This window comes from Platalea leucorodia (assembly GCF_965183815.1).
Source record: "Platalea leucorodia genome assembly, chromosome: 3".
In the NCBI taxonomy this organism is placed as follows: Eukaryota; Metazoa; Chordata; class Aves; order Pelecaniformes; family Threskiornithidae; genus Platalea; species Platalea leucorodia.
Genome location: NC_138825.1, coordinates 22,758,448 through 22,774,665, shown reverse-complemented (window position 1 = coordinate 22,774,665; position 16,218 = coordinate 22,758,448). Strand labels below are relative to the sequence as shown.

Sequence of the window (16,218 nt, the reverse complement as noted above, 5' to 3'; positions counted from 1 at the left end):
AAAAATAAAAACACCGTGGTGGGGTTTTGTGTTTATTTATTTATTTATTTGTTTATTCCCCCCGACCGCCTGGCGAGCAGCCCCGGGGTGGTACGACACCGATACCGGTACCGGTGGCAGTAACAGCAATAGTTGTAGGAAGCGGTTTGCAGCTGGGACGCGGCGGGCAGAGCAGACTTCGTTGCCCTTCCCTCGGGCGGGCCGATGGCGCGGCTCTGCCCGGCGGTGGAAACGCAAGTGAAACTGGAGTCGTTTGATCCGATTTGAGAGCAGGGGGCTGGCGCTGGGGTCATCTGCGCGGGGGGAATTGCGGGGTGGGGGCGCAAGGAGAAGGGGCTTTCCGCCGTCCGAGCAGGAAAAGTTCAAACCCAATCAACCCTTTCTTTCGCCGGTTTCGGTTTTCGGACACATATTGGCAAGCCAGCCCGTCTTCATATTTCGGTTTCATCTCGTTAACAGAAACCAAAGTAAAGCGGTGCCTGGCTTTTCCTGGGGAACCAGCCTCGCCTTTACCCGTGCGCAGGGCTGCGCCTCAGGAGCGCGGTCACCATCGCTGGCAGGTGGTTTCAATACTCACACAGAAGCTACGTCTTCATATCTGGCGAAAGAAAAAGAGTTTGCCTTTCTGGCCATTCCCCGAAAACCTTCAGAGTTTGGGAAGCTCTTTGAAAAAAAATATAATAAATTTTTGAAACAAAACCAAAGCAAACCTGCAATCGTCCGACCCGGGAGCCTGCTCAAAACGGCAGCGACTAGTTTACGTGTATGAAAATTAAAATTAAAGTCATGCTTTTCTTTTCTGACTCGGTCGGGGCAAATGTGGATGTTAGAAGGGAGGAAAAAAGCGCAAAAGACGCTTCGATAAATTTGTCCCTAAATTATTGCAGCGAATGTAGCTTATGATTGCATTATTAAAAAAAAAAAAAAAAGAAAGAAAAAAAAAGACGGTAATTCTGTTGTAAAAGGTTTGCAAAATTACAAACTAGCCTTTAAGGTGAAATTGGTGTGGAAGCAGACGCAGCCACCCGGCTGGAAAACGCGGTAAAAATGTATAAAATGACATTGTCGACAAGACACGATTAATTAATGAAGCGCTGCTAATGCAGGAGCCAACGTGTCCTGGGCCCAGAATAGCTCAGAGCTCACATAAATACATATGTTGCGTGCATGAGCATAGACTCATTTTCTTCCAGACTATCCCAGGCTCATTTATCCGGGAAGGAAACGCATTTCCTTGGGAATCATTTCCAAGAGGACGGACCTGAGGCGGATGGCGAAGAAATTTTCTTGCGCGTTTCTTTCAAAAGTTTGGAAATGGCGGCGGCGAGCACAGCGCCCTTGCGCTGGTTTTTTTTTTGGGGGGGGGGGTTGCAAGTCGAGGGAGGAATTTAAGGGGGGAGTGGGGAGGGGGGGTGCCTTGAGGGACAAACCGGGCAGGGCCGGGTCGTGGGTACGGGCCACCGCGCCGCCAGCGCGCAAGTTGCGCGCTGGCGGCGCGGTGGCCCGTACCCACGACCCGGCCCTGCGTGGGCGTGTCGGCGGGCGGTGCTGCCCGGCCCCACGGATCGCGGATTGGACGCGGGGAGGGAACGAAGGCCGCTCCGGAGCCGGGAGTGTCGTTGCCAGAGAAAGTTTTGGGGAGGGGTGGATATATTTTTTTTTTTCTTTCCCCCAGTCCGAGGAAAGGGGGTTTGGTTTGGGGTTTGTTTTGTTTGCGCCGCTCCGCTCCTCGCCCGCTCGCTCTCTCCGTCTCGCCGTGGGTTTTGGGGACTTTTTTTCTCTCTCTTTTTTTTTTTGTTTTGTTTTTTGGTTTTGGTGGTTGGTTTCCCCCCCCCTTGCCCCCTCCGGCAAGTGCTCCGCCAGCCGCCCCTCTCGCCCCGCCATCCCTCCCCATGCGCCCGGGGCGGCGGGCAGCTCCGCGGCGCGCACCCGGGAGCTGAGCTGCGGAGCGGCGCGGCGCGGCGCGTCCCCTCCCCGGGCAGGATGTACACGGCCGGGCTGGCTCCTTTCTACGCCTCCAACTTCAGCTTGTGGTCAGCGGCGTACTGCTCGGCATCGGGACCGGCAGCCGGCGGCTGCTTCCCGCTGGACGCCGCGGCGGCCAAGAAGCCGTCCTTCTGCATCGCCGACATCCTCCACGCCGGCGGCGAGGCGGCGGGAGGACCCGCCGAAAGCCTTCCCGGAGCTCCCGGTACCGGGATGCCGCCGGCCTTGGGAGCCGTCCACCACGGCGGTCCCTTCCACGCCACCGCCTCGCCTCTCCGGCCCACGCCCGTCGTGGCCCCCGACGCCCCCGCCGCCGCCTTCCCGCCGCGCCTCTCGCCGCTCTCCGCCGCCTACCACTCCCACCACCACCGCCCCCCGCAGCACCGGTCACCCGCGGCGGCGGCGGCGGCGGCGGCGGGGGCGGCGGCGGGCGGCGGAGGAGCCCCGGCCCCCGCCCGGCTGCCGGGCGGCCACACGCACGGCTCGGCGCCGGCGCCCGCCAGCAAGGACCTGAAATTCGGCATCGACCGCATTTTGTCGGCGGAGTTTGACCCCAAAGTCAAGGAAGGCAACACGCTGAGAGGTAGAGAACTGGGCTTCTCCGCTTTCCATGCTGCCGCGCTCGGTGCTCTTTCGTTTCTTTCATTCTTCTTTTCAGCGTCTGTAGACACCCGCGGTTCGAAAGCTTTTCGACCTAGCCGAGCACAGAGTTATCTAAGACAGCGTTACAAATCCGAGGTTCTGATAGCGCTCACTAAAACAGCCCCCCCGGCAGCAGCCCGCGGCACAGGACTTGCGCCGCTGGGAAAAATAGCGATAGCGGCAAAATAGCGAAGGGAGCGGCCTCCGCTTCCCCAGGCGGGCCCGGGGTTTTGCCTCGGGGGGCACAGCCCGCTGTCAGGGCTTTCGCCGCAATCCTTCTCCCCTCGCGGCGTGTAAACATCCTGGCCAAGGGAGTAAATACACCGGAGGATGCCTGATTGCTCTCCCGAGGAGAGCCCCCGGGGCCCGGAGCCGGCTGCCCGCTTCCCCCCGCTCCGCCCGGCCCCGGCCCCGGCCCCGGCCCCGGCCCCGGCCCCGCCGCTCGGAGCGTGCCGGGCTGTCGGTTTCGACCGCGGTATAACAGAGCTCTCCTTGTTCCTGTGCCCACAGATCTGACCTCCTTACTAACCACCAGCCGCCAAACTGGGGTTCATCTCCCCAACTTGCAGCCTTCCGCCGGCCAGTTCTTCGCGTCTCTAGACCCCATTAACGAGGCCTCCGCTATTCTGGGTCCCTTAAACACAAACCCAAGGAGCTCAGTTCAGCACCAGTTTCAAGACACTTTTCCAGGTACATCTCGTCCCCTGTCGACCCTCCTCCCGCGGCGCAGGGCCCTCCGTCCCGCGGCGGCCCCCCGGCCCCGGCGCCCTCCTCCCGCAGGGGCTCGCCCGGCGCTTTTGGAAGGCCAGGCCGTGTGTTTTCTAGCGAGGCTCAGATTTTGGGCGAAAGCCGGGCTGCGAGGGGGGGAGGAAGAGCCGGCTAGGGCCCGACCCGGAGGACCATCCCGTCTAGTACAAAAATAATACGCGGGCCGAGAGAGAAGGGGCGGGGAGGGGGGGAAGAGGAAGAAATTGGGGTGCAAAACCGCCCCGTCCTTGCCCGAGGAAGCTCGGGCTGACAGGAGCTGCACCCGGCCGGCAGGCAGGGCCACGCTGGCCCAGGCCTTGCCCGCACACCACAGTCCAGCTGTTATTTTAATCGATTTAAGGCTCCCTTTCAGGCATCGATATTAATAATGCCGTCTCCCTCTCTCTCCCCCCGCTTTTCTCCCCCCCCCCCCCGCCAGGTCCGTACGCAGTTTTAACCAAGGACACGCTGCCCCAGACCTACAAGAGGAAACGCTCCTGGTCCAGGGCTGTTTTTTCCAACCTGCAGAGGAAAGGTTTAGAAAAACGGTTCGAAATCCAGAAATACGTCACCAAACCGGACAGAAAGCAACTGGCGGCGATGCTGGGGCTGACAGATGCGCAAGTAAGAACGGCTTCGGTTTTATTTCACGTCTTACTTCCAGTTTAGAGGGATGGGGCGGGGGGGGGGGGGGGCGGTTGCAAAGCGTTTTCCCTTCCTGAACCTTTGGCGGGGCTGGCTGCGGAGCGGGACCTCGCCCCGAGCATCCCCTGCACCCAGGTGCCGCGGCCTTTCGCGGCCGGGCGCGGAGTTTTCGCCTTGGTTTTGGCCACCGCGGAGCAGGCCGAGCAGAGAGGCGAGCGGGGCCGGGCAGGGCACCGGCCTGCGCTTTGCTGAAGTGCAACTCGCTGTAGGAGGCAGTTTAGGTCAAAGGAAGTAGAAGCGAACACACTATTTTTAATATCTCTTTTTTTTTCTTCTTTTTTTTTTTTCCTAAATCTCTCCCCACGTTGTGAAATCCTTCGTTCTGGGGAAGTGAAAACTCTTCTTCAAACGGAATCATTAAACGCCACTCTGTAATGATTCCACTATTGAGGGCCCGCAGCACACAGAATTGTATAACGCTGTGGTTTCTTGAGTAAGATTTGGTTTCCTGGAAGAAGAAGTAGAAAGAGAGAGACAAACAAAAAAATAGGGGGGGGGGGGGGGGGATGTGTTTCATATTTAAACACGCGAACTAGAAGGAGAAGGGAAAAAAAATAAAGCCAGCTTAGTGGCGTAAGGGTGGGAGGTGAGGCCGGCGCCTGCTTTCGTCCCCTCGCTGCCCGTCCCCGGTGGAAGGCGGTGGGGCCGGGCGGTGCGCGGCGCGGTGCGCGGTGCGGTGCGCGGTGCGCGGTGGGGGCCGTGCCGCCCGTCTGAGGGCGGCGCGGCCGCAGGTGAAGGTGTGGTTCCAGAACCGGCGGATGAAGTGGCGGCACTCCAAGGAGGCTCAGGCCCAGAAGGACAAGGAGCCGCAGCCGGAGCCCGAGCCGGAGCCGGCGGCCCAGCGAGCCGGCGGGCCGCCCGCCGCCGCCGCCGGGGAGCCCGAGCGCAGCCCCAGCCGCTCCGAGGGCGACAGCGACAGCAGCGACGCCGACTCCCTCGACATGGCCCCCAGCGACACGGAACGGACTGAGGGGGCCGAGCGGAGCCTGCCCGCCGCCGGGCTCGCCAAGTCCTCCGGCAGCACCGGCCTCCCCTCCCCGCCGCCCGCCGCCGCCGCCAGCCCCGAGCCGCGGAGCGGCCTATAGACGGGGCGGCCCCGCGGCACCCGCGCCCGGGACCTGCGCCCTAATTTATCTCCCTTCCTCCGCCCCGGCAGCGCGGCGAGGCCGGCGCGGCACCGGCCCGCTCCCGCCCGCGGCCAGCGCCCGGCCCGGCCCGGGGCGAGGGGCCGAGGGGCGGGCGGAGCGGGGAGCCCCGGCCCCGGGACGGGCGTGCGGCCGGCGGCCGCCGCTCCCTCCGCGCTGCTCGCAGGAGAGCGGGATTTCTCTATGTTTTTTTTTTTTTTTCCTTTTTTAAAATTTTATTTTATTCTTCGTCTCCCGCCCCTTGTCCTCTCCAGGAAAACCCGAGCAAGGGACTCCAAAAACGTGCTCCGACATCCCTCTCCCCCCCCCCCATCAACCAATTTACAATGTGAAGTATTTTGCCAACGTCCTCATTGGTTGCAACGTGTTGCTTCGAATAATCCGGCCAAGAAATACTGCACTGACAAAATATATAAATATATATATATATCTCCTGTAAATAAAATGTTTGCTATGGTTTGTAACCACGTCAGTCTGTTGACCAGGGGAGAGGGCTGGCGAGGCTGCCCCAGCTGCCTTCGCCCCGCTCACAGGCAGCTACTGTATCGCCTCGCCTCGGAAGCCTCCCGAGCCAGCCTTCTCCTCTTTTTTTTTTTTCCCCTCTCCCCCTTCCTTTTCTAATGGAGGCGATGACAAGGACCGGATTCGATGACGCAATATTGTGCCCCCGGTGAGAAAGTTGCCAGTTACACCCGTAGAGCCGCATGTGCGCACGTATGAATATGTATCTTGTGAGGTGGCTTTTGGGTTTTGATGCAAGGCGGGACGGGACGGTCTCTGCCTCCCCGCGACTCTCAGGGGCGCTGCCAAGAGCCGCCGGGGACGTTTAGGGGTGCGGGGGGGGGGGGTCCTGTTTGGTTTGTTTTGCTTTGTTTTGCTTTGTTTTGCTTTGTTTTGGTGTCCGTCCGATTTGCGCCGTACCTCTCCGCAAGCCCCTCGCGGCGGGGTGGGGAGGTAGTGCCCTGTGACGTCACAGCGCGGCTGCGCGGCCCGGGGGGGCGCGCTGTGACGTCACGCTGCGCCGGTGGGGGGGCACGGCGGCCTCTCCCCCTCCCTGGGCGAGTGGTGCGGGGCTGGGTGCCCCCTTCCCAGGCAGCAGCGATTAAAGCGGCGGAGGCCCGATCCTGCCCGGGGAGGTTGAGGCGAGGGCAGGCGAAGCGAAGACCCCCCCGGCCCCATGTTGGGCCGATGGGCGCTGAGCCTGTGACACCGCCAGAAAGTAACGGGGAGACGGAGAACTAAGGCGAGGGACCGAAAAATTCCCCGCGTCCTCCGGCGGTTTGGAGGGGGACGAGCGCCTGGCCCTCGCCTGCTGCTGCCCTGAGGCGAGAAGTCCTTGGGGGCCGGGGGAGGGGGGGGTTTGCCAGGGAGGCCAGGCTCCTCGGGGCCACCCTTGCTAGCAGGGGGACTCCGGCGGGAGCAAACACCTGAGGAAGGAGACGGAAAGGCCGACGGCATCCCCCGACACGAGCCCTGGGGGAGAAGAGCTGGGGCAAACGGCAAGGCAGGAGGCCGGCTTGCTGGGCGAAGGGGGGGCGGGTGCAGGGCTAAATGAGGGGTAACCGAGCGGGCAGAGGCTCCGCCGGAGTCACGACGGGCAGGGGGGTGTCTGGGGGGGGCATCGGGGAAAGGAGCTGGAAGGGGCTTGTAAATTGGTTCGGCCTTTAAGACGCTGTCAGGGAGCAAACGGGGGGGGTCAGGGCTTTTCGGGGCGCGGAGCGGGCCCTGCGGTTCGCTTCCAGCCGGCGGCTCTTCCCAGGGCCGCGGCTGCGCCCGGCGGCGCGGGGTTCGCCGCGAGGGGTTATCCCGAAGAGCAAGGGGAATCCGATGTCCAGCGAAACCTGGCTGGTCCTGCTCCGATAAACCACCGCGGTGCGGCTCACGGACACGCGGGAATTTGTTTGCCTCTTGGTTTTGTTTCTTAAAGACTAAGCCGTGCGGGAAAGAGGGGTTTGAGGTGAATCTGGTCAGATGAGAAAGGAAAAGCGCGTCGGGACAGAGTTTCTCTTCCCCTGGGTTAGAGGAATCTGCGCCTCCTGCAAGCGCAGGGCTGGCTGCGTGGGGGCAGCCCCCCCTGGCCTCCCCAAATGCCGGGAGAGCAATGCCCGCCCGGACCCCGGCTCGGGGGGAGCGCAAGGGCAGCGCCTTTACGGCACTTTTTACAGATAACGCGGCAAAAGGGGAAAAATAACATCGCTGGGACGCGGGCTACAGAGAAAGATGCTCAAACGAAAGAGCTGGGCTAAAATTCCTTCACCTTGCGCCTGGTTTTGCCCCCTCGCCTCTCTCCGTCTCCAGGCTTGGGTGCCCCGGGGGGGTCCCGCACCTCGGGCTGCTGCTCTGGCCAAGCGGCGGAGCCGGGGGGGGGGGGGGTGTGCCTCTCCGCCAGCGGTAGGGGAAAAAAAAATAATCTCTCTCCCCCGTTGCTCCCGTTGTGCACGTCCTCGGGCAGGTAGAGCAAACCCACGAAAACGAGTTTGGGGAAAGATCTGCGGCTGGAGGGATTTGTGCCCGTCTCGACAGGGAAGGGAGTTTGGCCGCTCCTGCGAGGCTGCAGTTACCGCTAAATCTCTGCGGGAAAAGTCGGGACGGTGTCGTGACTGCAGGCAGCTCGATCGCCGTTCGTCGGCCAAATCGACCTGTCCGTGGCGCAATGCAGCACCCCCCTAGAACAGGTCCAAAAAAGCCTGGGGCCGCCCCTTTTTTGTTTGCCTTATTATCGCCTGATAACCCGAAAGGCTTTTGATGCTGGTTATTTCGGAAGGCGAAACGCCCGAGCCCACGGTTCCCTCGCCGGTCCCGTTCCTCGCCGGTCTTTAAACAGGGGGGGTGGCAGCTTTTCAGGAGGTCTCTTTGCCCCCTCTAAATCCGTTGTGACTCTTTTCAGACCTGTGCCAGCCGGTCCCAAATCCCTTGGGCTGCACCCAGCCGTCGCGAAGGGGCTGCGCTGGCGCGGCCCCCCCTGCCCGGCGGGGGCCGGGGTCCCCCCGGGGGGGCCGGGAGGGGCCCCCCTCCCACCGCCCGGGGCACGGCGCTGCCGCCGCGGCCCCGGCCAGGCCGGGCTCTCCGGCACACACCCGCCCCGCTTTCCCCTCCCGGCTGCCGGGCAGAGATTTTTTTTCGGGCTTATTTCAGATGAGAGGTTGTATGGGAGACGAAGAAACGGGAGCGATGCACACAGGCGCACGCAGAGCAGAGGTTTCCCTGCCTCCTCCCTGGCGTGGCATGGGTGGGAAATCGGATTAATAACGAAGCGGGAGGCCTCTCCGCGCCGCCCCGACATCCCAGCCCCGTCTGCGAGCATCCACACCCGCAGCGATGCGCAGCCGGGCTGGTCCGAGCCGGCTCCTGCCCAGCTCCTTCCCGGGGAGCAGCTTTCCAATAACCCCCACCTTCCCCCGGGCGCTGCATTAAGAAGTCCAACGAGATCCTTTTCTCCTCGCCTGATTTCTTACCAAAAACCTCCCATCTCCAAAGAGACTCGAGTCAGCCTCGGAAACAACAGCCACGTTAGAAGGAAAAAAAAAACCAACCCAAACAAAACCAGACGCAATATTTTAAGCAAGCGATTTACGGGACAAGAAGGACGAGGAGCTGGGGCTGGGGTCCGCCGCCGCCCCGCCTGGTTTGGGGGGTGGGGGGCGGTCGGGGCTGCCCCCCCCGGCAGAGCCCCGCGGTTGCGGGGCCGGCGGCAGCGAAACCTGAGTTCGCCTCCCTCGTTAGCTGAGCGGGGCCGGCCCCGCTCCTTAGGAAAATATTTTTATTTTATTTTAATGTCGGGCTTAAGCTGATGTCTTAAAAAATAATTGTTTTCAGACCCCGCTTCGCTCGACATCGCCGTTTCACACTCACAGGCACACACAGCTTTCCCTGCAGTTCGTGCCTCGGGACTGCCTGGCGTCGGCAAGACAAACTGCAATCTCCGAAATGTCAACTTTTGCCACAATCTCGACTAAAAAAACCACCCCCTTCTTATTGCTGTTGAGCGCTCATCAGAAATAATGGCTGTTTACACAAAACCTTTATTCACTTTCTTAAATAAACACCAGTGAATTCAAATAAAGCAAACCCTCAGCTATAATTCAAGCACAACGTTTGCTGTGTGTATTCTCGGCTGCGGACCTGGAGAGACTCCTCGGAGAGAAATATGAAGTCTCCTTTCATAGTCCACCTCCATTAGCTAAATATTCTAGCTCACCTCGGCCGAGCTTAGCCTTCCCCGGCTTTCCTTTTTTCCTCTTTTTTATGTTTTCCCCTAGCTGAAGCGGAAATATTTCCGCCCTTCTCCCCCGTCCCCTTTTACAGAGGTGAACTCTGGATGCTTTTCTTTTTAAATCAGTTTTGCAGAAGCCCCTTCCCTCCTCTTCCACAGCCCGGGCTCGGGGCCGGGCGGCGGCGGGGGGCGCCGGGCTCCGCCGAAAGGCGCTGCCGCCGCAGCGGGACCCTCGGCAGCCCGCCCGGCCGGGGATGCTGGCAGCTCGGCGGGCTGAGGGTGCTCGGATGAAGGCGGGGGGGAGGTTGGCGAGCCCGGCGAGGCGATGCCGACGCCTCGTTTACCTGAAAGAACCAGCTAGAAATGGAGTTTGCGCAAAGCCATGAGCTCGGCCAGGCAGCGGGGAGCGCTGGGTACCTGCGGGGAGCGGCGGCCCCGCCCGGCCATCGCCCCACGGGGGAAGGGAGCCACGGGGGAAGCGCTGCCCCCCTGCTCCCCTCACCTCCCCTGCTCCCAGGCCGGGACTCGCGGCCCCAGCCCTAATGAGATCCATTAAGCGTATTATTGATGTGGAGGTTTGCTGTGAGGTCCTGGCTGGAGGGAAGCGGAGCTCTGCTGCAGATACAGGCGCTCTGATCTGCACCACCTGGCTGAAACCAGAGAGCCGCCACTTCATTAATGGGTTTAGCCTTTGCTAATTGGTGTCTTTAGGAGCCTTGCCAAATTCTGCTCCGGGATCTTTGGAGGCAGCTTTTGTTTTTCCTTCTGCCGGTGACATTCGTTGACGGCAATTAGACCCGATACCACTTCTGCGCCGGCGGGCGGCCAGGCAGCCCCACAGCCCCCGACGGGGCGGGCTGCGCCGCCGCCCCGGCACCCCTGCCCGCTTCTGCCTCCGCCGCCACCATCATCATCATCAAAGAAGGAAACGCCATAGGCAAACCTGGAGGTGGGGGGAGCCAGCCCACCCTCCTCTCGCCCCGCTGACGGCTGCAGCAGGTGACACGGTGGCGGTGGGGCGAAGGGCGGCCCGGTGCCCCACGGCCCCCCCCCGCGGAAAGCAAGCGGAGGGGCCGGGGCTGCCCCTGCCCGCCGGGGCAGCGGGGCAAGCGGCCGCCCCCCGCCCTCTCCTCCCGCCGGGCCGACCCCAGGGGCCTGCGGGCTGCGGAGGCGGCCGAGGCGGGGGAGCCGCAGGGGCCGTGCCCGCGGCCGTGCCAGCCCCGCGGCCGCAGCAGCCCGGAGCCGCCGCGGCTCTCCCCGGCCCGGAGCACCGGCGCCGCGGCCGAGCCCCTTTCGCCGCCCGCCCTCGGGGTCAGCTTCATCCCCGGCCCCGCGGGCCTGACCGGGTTTTCCGGGACTCAAACGGTCGTAGTTAATGAAATCCGCTCGCCGCAAATCACAGACCTCTGCCGTACGCTATAATCAAATTTCTGCTTGCCTTAAAAAACCCAGGCCACCCTCCTCCACCCCCGTTCTCCAGGCAAACCCCAAATCAAAGGTTTCCAGCCATCACACCCCTCCGGCTATGCCTGGTCCCGGGCCATCTCTCCCGGCCTTCGTTGCCATCTCCTCTTCTCTTCCCCCCCCGCCCCACACCGCGATGACCGGTGCCTTCCCTCGGCGGCCGAAAGAGGAGGCCGCCCGGGACCACCCCTGTCCGCTTGGCCGGGCCCGGTGGGGTTGCCCCGGCCGCCTGCATGCGGGGATGGGGGTGATGGAGGGGCTGGGGATGCGGGAGGGGTCGAGGGTGACGGAGTGGCTGGGGGGTTTCCTGCGCCCCGCAGCCGAAAAGAGGGGTCGGGGAGGAGGGGAGAGACACCCTCCACAGATCACGCCAGCCCCGTTTCCCGAGTAATGTGTCGCCACCCGTGTAAGCCAACTGCTCAGGGGGCAGAGGCGGCTGATAAATCACGGCGATTTTGTCCTCCTCACGGCACCGTTGTCACCGGGCTCTGCTGAGCCGCTCCGCGGGCCCTGCCCCGGTACCGGCCCCGGCGGGGCGGCAGCGCAGATGCCGAATTAAGAGGCGCTTTCTCTCCTCTCCCTCCCTTTTACGTTTGCTGCCCGGAGCGGCAGCCCAAAGCCGCCTCCCCCGGACAAATGCCGCCTGCCGCGGCCCCGCAGGCACCGGGCGCTGCGCGGTGCCCGGGCGGGGAAGCGGCGGACGGGGTTTATCGGGAAGGCAGGAGGGGAAGGCCGGGGCTCTCCCTTTCTCCATTTCTCCCTTTCTCCCTTTCTTCCCTTGGCTCAGGCACTCTCTCCCTTAACCCTTCCGCGGGCGGGCTGCCTGCAGGCGGGGGAGCCCGCCCGGCCCTCCCCGGTTTAAGTCGGACTTCGGAGGGCGCTGACCCGTTCGGGACCCGGACAGACCCCCCAGCTCCGCCGGGACCCCCGAGCCTCCAGCCTGCGCCTGACCCCAGCCCTGGAAAGCGAGAAGGAGGAGGATGAGCTGCGGCACGGAGCCGGCCCGTCTCCCCGCAAACATCCCGGTACAATTCGCTTCACCATACTGTACTTCCAAGGGCAGATGCCGATGTCGGGGGTTTGGCCCGAGGAGCCCCTTCCCCCGCCCCGCAGAGCCCCTTTCCGCCCCCCCCCCCCCCCCGGGTGTCCGTGACCGCAGCCGTGACCGGTTAGCAGGCGGCGTGTGAGGAAGGGGCTCTACCTTCTCCCCAAGCAAGCCTTTTTGGGGGTGCCCGGGAGGGGTGGGAAGGGTGCCGGCCCGCTGGCCGTCCCCGGGCTGCGGGGTGCCCCGGCCCCCCCGGCCCTCGCCACCGCCCTCCGCCCCGGGCGGCTCCGCGGCACCGGCCGGATCGGGCCCCTCTCTCCGGCTACAGTAGACGTGTTTATTTGTCCGCGCACCCCTCCCCATAAATCCCACCATCTATAATCATTATCTACATGGAAACTTTTGCCCCTTGCAGCCCCCAGGACACCCCCCCCCCCCCCCCCCCAGTTAGCGGTGATGATTTTAAAAGCATGCGATGATCTAAGCCCTAATACTAATATTATGCATCATTTGGACAGGATAACCATGCCACCTTGTCAAACGCTGCCTCTTTACACAACCCATTTGCTGCATCGCAAGAGTCATAACGGCGGTGATGGATGGGCCGGGGCCCCCCCCGCGCCCCCCCGGCGTGGGGAGGAATGCGGGCGGGCCGAGCCCCCGCCCCCGCCCCCGGCCCGCACCCCGCCGGCGACAATTTATAGTCTGTATATATTTGCTGGCTCCAGATATCGGCAACGTAATGGATGGTTATATTTTATGAATCCGAGCCTCGGATCTAGGGACTCGGGAGTCCCTGCCTTGTATGGTGCACTCCTGTCTCGCCCTTAATCCGCCCGGCAGGCAATAAACTTCCCCGCTAAATGCGGCGGGAGATAACAGTCAACTTTTATTGATTACAAGAAAATGCTCGAAACTAAATAAAGGGCTTTTATGAGGATCCCTGCGAAGAGCCTTTTCTCCGCAACCATTAAGCGCAGTATCGACGCTTTACTGCGTGTGAACTTGTTTAGCCATAAACCTCGGAGCGGGTGCGAAGCCGAGGGAAAGCGAAGCGCCCCGGCGGTGCCGGCCGAGAGGAGCCGCGCCCGGGGGGCCGCCGGGCTGCGCAGCCGGAGGGTGCCCGCCGGGCTCCCTCCCCGTCCCTCTCTCTTCTCCCGTGATGAAGGCATCGGTGCGGGAATCGCTCCCAAACCTAAAAACAGGGAGCGCTGGGGAGCAGGGAAAGGGATCCTGAGGAGAGGAAGGGCGGCGAGGCATTTCACGCAGGCGTTTGCCGCGGAGCCTTGGCGAAGCTATTGCCCGGGTGTGCCTGGAGGGGAGGCGGCGGGGGCGTCCACCCGCCTTTTAACGTGGATGATAGTGGGAGGTTGCTCCCCCTTCCCCCCCCCTCCCCCTCCCCCCCCGTTTCCACGGGCCTGGGAGGCGAAGGTGTGAGGAGAGAGGAGGATTTATTTGGGGTTATTTTTTTTCTTATTCCGACCGTCTTCTTTACAGCCTCAGAGGTGTAAGCGGTGATGAAGTCTCCGCCTGGAGGAGGGATGTACTGCGGGGGGGGGGGGGGGGGGTCCGGCACCGAGCGACCGGCCCGGGGGGGCTTCGGTCTCCCCGGGGGGGCTGCACCCCCTCCCCGCCCCAGCCGAGGGCACGGAGCCCTTGGGGGGAAACCGGTTTGTTTCGGCGGTAACACGAAGTAGCACACGGGATGGGGGGGGGGGGGGCTGCCAAAGGCATCACGAAAAAAAAAAACCCCACCCACCCGTGGCAGGATCGGGACCTGACGTTGAGACAGCAGAGATCGCTTTTTTTTTTTTTTTTTTTTTTTTTTTGTGGCAGCGCTTAATATTTTGAGCAAAATCCTCTCGTAAATTGCTCAAGATGTTCCGTGGCTTCATTACCGTTGTTATTTCTGTCCGTAGGCGGTCGGCTCGGAAGTCACAAGCACATTATTTTCTCCTGCAACCTCACTGCCAGCCTTCGAGAGCCAAGCACAGACGTTGTTTAGTTTTTTTTTTTTAATTATTATTATTATTATTCTTATTCTTGTTGTTCTGTTTGCCACACTTTGGAAAGGTAACTGTAAAATCACTCAGTGTCTGCGAGTTGTATCGCATTTTACTGGAAAGCTATAAAACTGTCTTATTCCCTGATGTTTCTTGATTAACTTATGAGCATAAAGGAAATGCTTGAATAGTGTTCCCTCTGCGGTTTTCTTTCGGCGAGGGAAAGCCAAGGGAAGATGCTAATATTGTCATCTTATTTTACAATTTATACCGGCTGCCCAAACAGTGTGTATATATAAACGAAGGCGCAGCAGGGTTCAGTTTCTTAAATGCAGCCCATATATTTTAGAGATCATACTCGCCTTGATAGCCGGACTGGCGAATTATTTAGCCTGCCCTTTATTGCTGTTAAAACTTTGGCTTCCATTTAAATAAACAAAGCGATCCAGAGCCATTTATCAATTCCGTAGAGGTCCAGCTAACAGGACGTCCCGGCAGCGATGGTGTGTGCTTACCCCCGCCAGCAGCCCCCCTCCGCTGCCTCTGCTCCCACCGTACAGGACCCCCCCGCTAATAACCTGCACATGGGCCCTTGGCTTCCCCACGCAAGCGCCCTCCCCTCCAGCCCGCCATGTGCTTACACTTAACTTTATCTCTAATACATGTGGATCTCTATGCATACACATATAATATTATGGTGGAAATACATGGCTGGCCTTTTTTTTTAATTAAGCTTTTTTTCTTTTTTCTTGACGCCGCAGTCGTGAAGCTTCGTGAAGAATATTTAGCCCATTAGCTGAATTAGCTGGTGAGAATCAAACTCAAACAGAAAGGACATGAGCATCGCTGCTCACATAACTGGAAAACATTTGGGGGGTTGTTATATACCCTTCAGGTCATAAATTAATAGTTGATTTATTCTTCAATCAGGAAAAAGCCATTAAGGTTTGCTCAGCTCTAGTCTGTGGGAAAATAATTTCTTTGATTGAGTTCCCCCTAAAGACCCCCAGAAGTTTTCTCTCCTCTGTCATGAGCAGTCTGCTCTTTCCTGTCTTCCGGATGCAGGGAAGAGTAGGACCTCCGGAGAAAAGCAGCTTTCCTGCATCTTGAATTTCACTTTGCATCTTTCTTCCTACCTGTTGATTTAATTTCTCTTTGCATTCGGGACCTTTCTAAATCCATCAAGAGAAAACTATGGAATAATGAGAGTGGTGTATCATCTTTTATCAGCTTTTTCTTCCTTGCTGGTGGCCAATATTGCAGGTCTGAAAGAAACAGACATTTGGGGGGGGACAACTGAGAGGTGGGAAAGCATGGCATGGAAAGAAATTCAATCTGAGGAATGAGAGGAATGGATAAAAAAAGGCAGGGCTGATGACTTTTTCATTGCATAGATTTCCTACAGGAGCAGTGGTTACCGAACCCTGGTCCGCTTGTTTATTTAGCGTGTTTCTGAAATGCATGAGCTCCTAAGCTGGCCGGTGCCTCCGGAGCGCTCCACGCTTCCATGGGTGAGCCCCAGACCTGGCCCGCAGCCTTGCCATTAGAAAGAAGAACCTCTCCAGCCTGTCCACCCACTGGCAGCGATGCTAGGTTGCTGCGCACCATTTAGTGACTTGCTCCCCACCCCATCTGCTGTCACACTGAATCCCAGAGACTATCAGGCTGCTGCCGCAAGGCTGGGAATTTGATACCAGAGGGCCATTTGCCTTGAAGGTAACTAGACTTTCTCCTTCCCTCTTCCCATTCAAATTTGCAGGGTGCTACTTTAGGGTCCCCCCTGGCTGATGTTGATGCAGACGCAGGTCGGAGGACCCTCTGCGGCACAGGAACTGGCAATGCATGGACGGGAACCCAGCATGGTGGCCGTCCATCGCCACGAATATTGGGATAAGTGTGACCTGTATGGTCCCTGTGTCAGAAGCAGACACGCTGCTGAAGCCTTGAGCCCTGTCTGGCTCTCCTTCAGTTAGTGCCCCAGGGACTGCTCCAAACTCAACCCTCACTGCCCCTTCTGGGCCAGATTTCAATAGGGCCCCAAATCCTAGGCTATCATTTTAGTCTAGGACTGGTGATGGGTTACAACACAACGTGGTTCAGTGGGAACTTACCTGGGCAGCAGTGCAACCTCATGATGTTCTAGTTGTTGAAACTGGACACATCAAGACCTGTCCTGAGAAATGCAGAGCACTCTTTCCTTCCATCCTTCACTTTTTGTAAAGGTTGAAGCAAAGCCACCACATAGATCTGTGCTTTTGTGTGGACCTC

At 60.3% G+C, this 16,218-nt stretch overlaps 1 protein-coding gene across 3 annotated transcripts; it reads left to right on the top strand.

Moving 5' to 3' along the window:
• Nucleotides 1-1,626: 1,626 nt before the first annotated feature.
• Nucleotides 1,627-5,672, top strand: HLX (H2.0 like homeobox). 3 transcript variants are annotated; one of them, XM_082305582.1, is made up of 4 exons: nucleotides 1,627-2,569; nucleotides 3,139-3,318; nucleotides 3,815-3,999; nucleotides 4,830-5,672. In XM_082305582.1, the coding sequence occupies exons 1-4, from the start codon at nucleotides 1,984-1,986 to the stop codon at nucleotides 5,163-5,165; spliced, it is 1,287 nt and encodes a 428-aa protein (XP_082161708.1). In that variant the 5' UTR covers nucleotides 1,627-1,983; the 3' UTR covers nucleotides 5,166-5,672. The 3 variants fall into 3 exon arrangements, with proteins under 3 accessions (XP_082161708.1, XP_082161707.1, XP_082161709.1); XM_082305581.1 differs by having other exon boundaries at nucleotides 4,812-5,672; XM_082305583.1 differs by lacking the exon at nucleotides 3,139-3,318 and having other exon boundaries at nucleotides 4,812-5,672.
• The last annotated feature ends 10,546 nt before the right edge of the window (nucleotides 5,673-16,218 follow it).

Coding starts and splice junctions, on each gene's coding strand:
- HLX (XM_082305581.1), top strand. CDS start 1,984: ATGTACACGGCCGGGCTGGCTCCTTTCTACGCCTCCAACTTCAGCTTG. Junction 2,570..3,138: donor GGAAGGCAACACGCTGAGAG/GTAGAGAACTGG, acceptor CTGTGCCCACAG/ATCTGACCTCCTTACTAACC. Junction 3,319..3,814: donor GTTTCAAGACACTTTTCCAG/GTACATCTCGTC, acceptor CCCCCCCGCCAG/GTCCGTACGCAGTTTTAACC.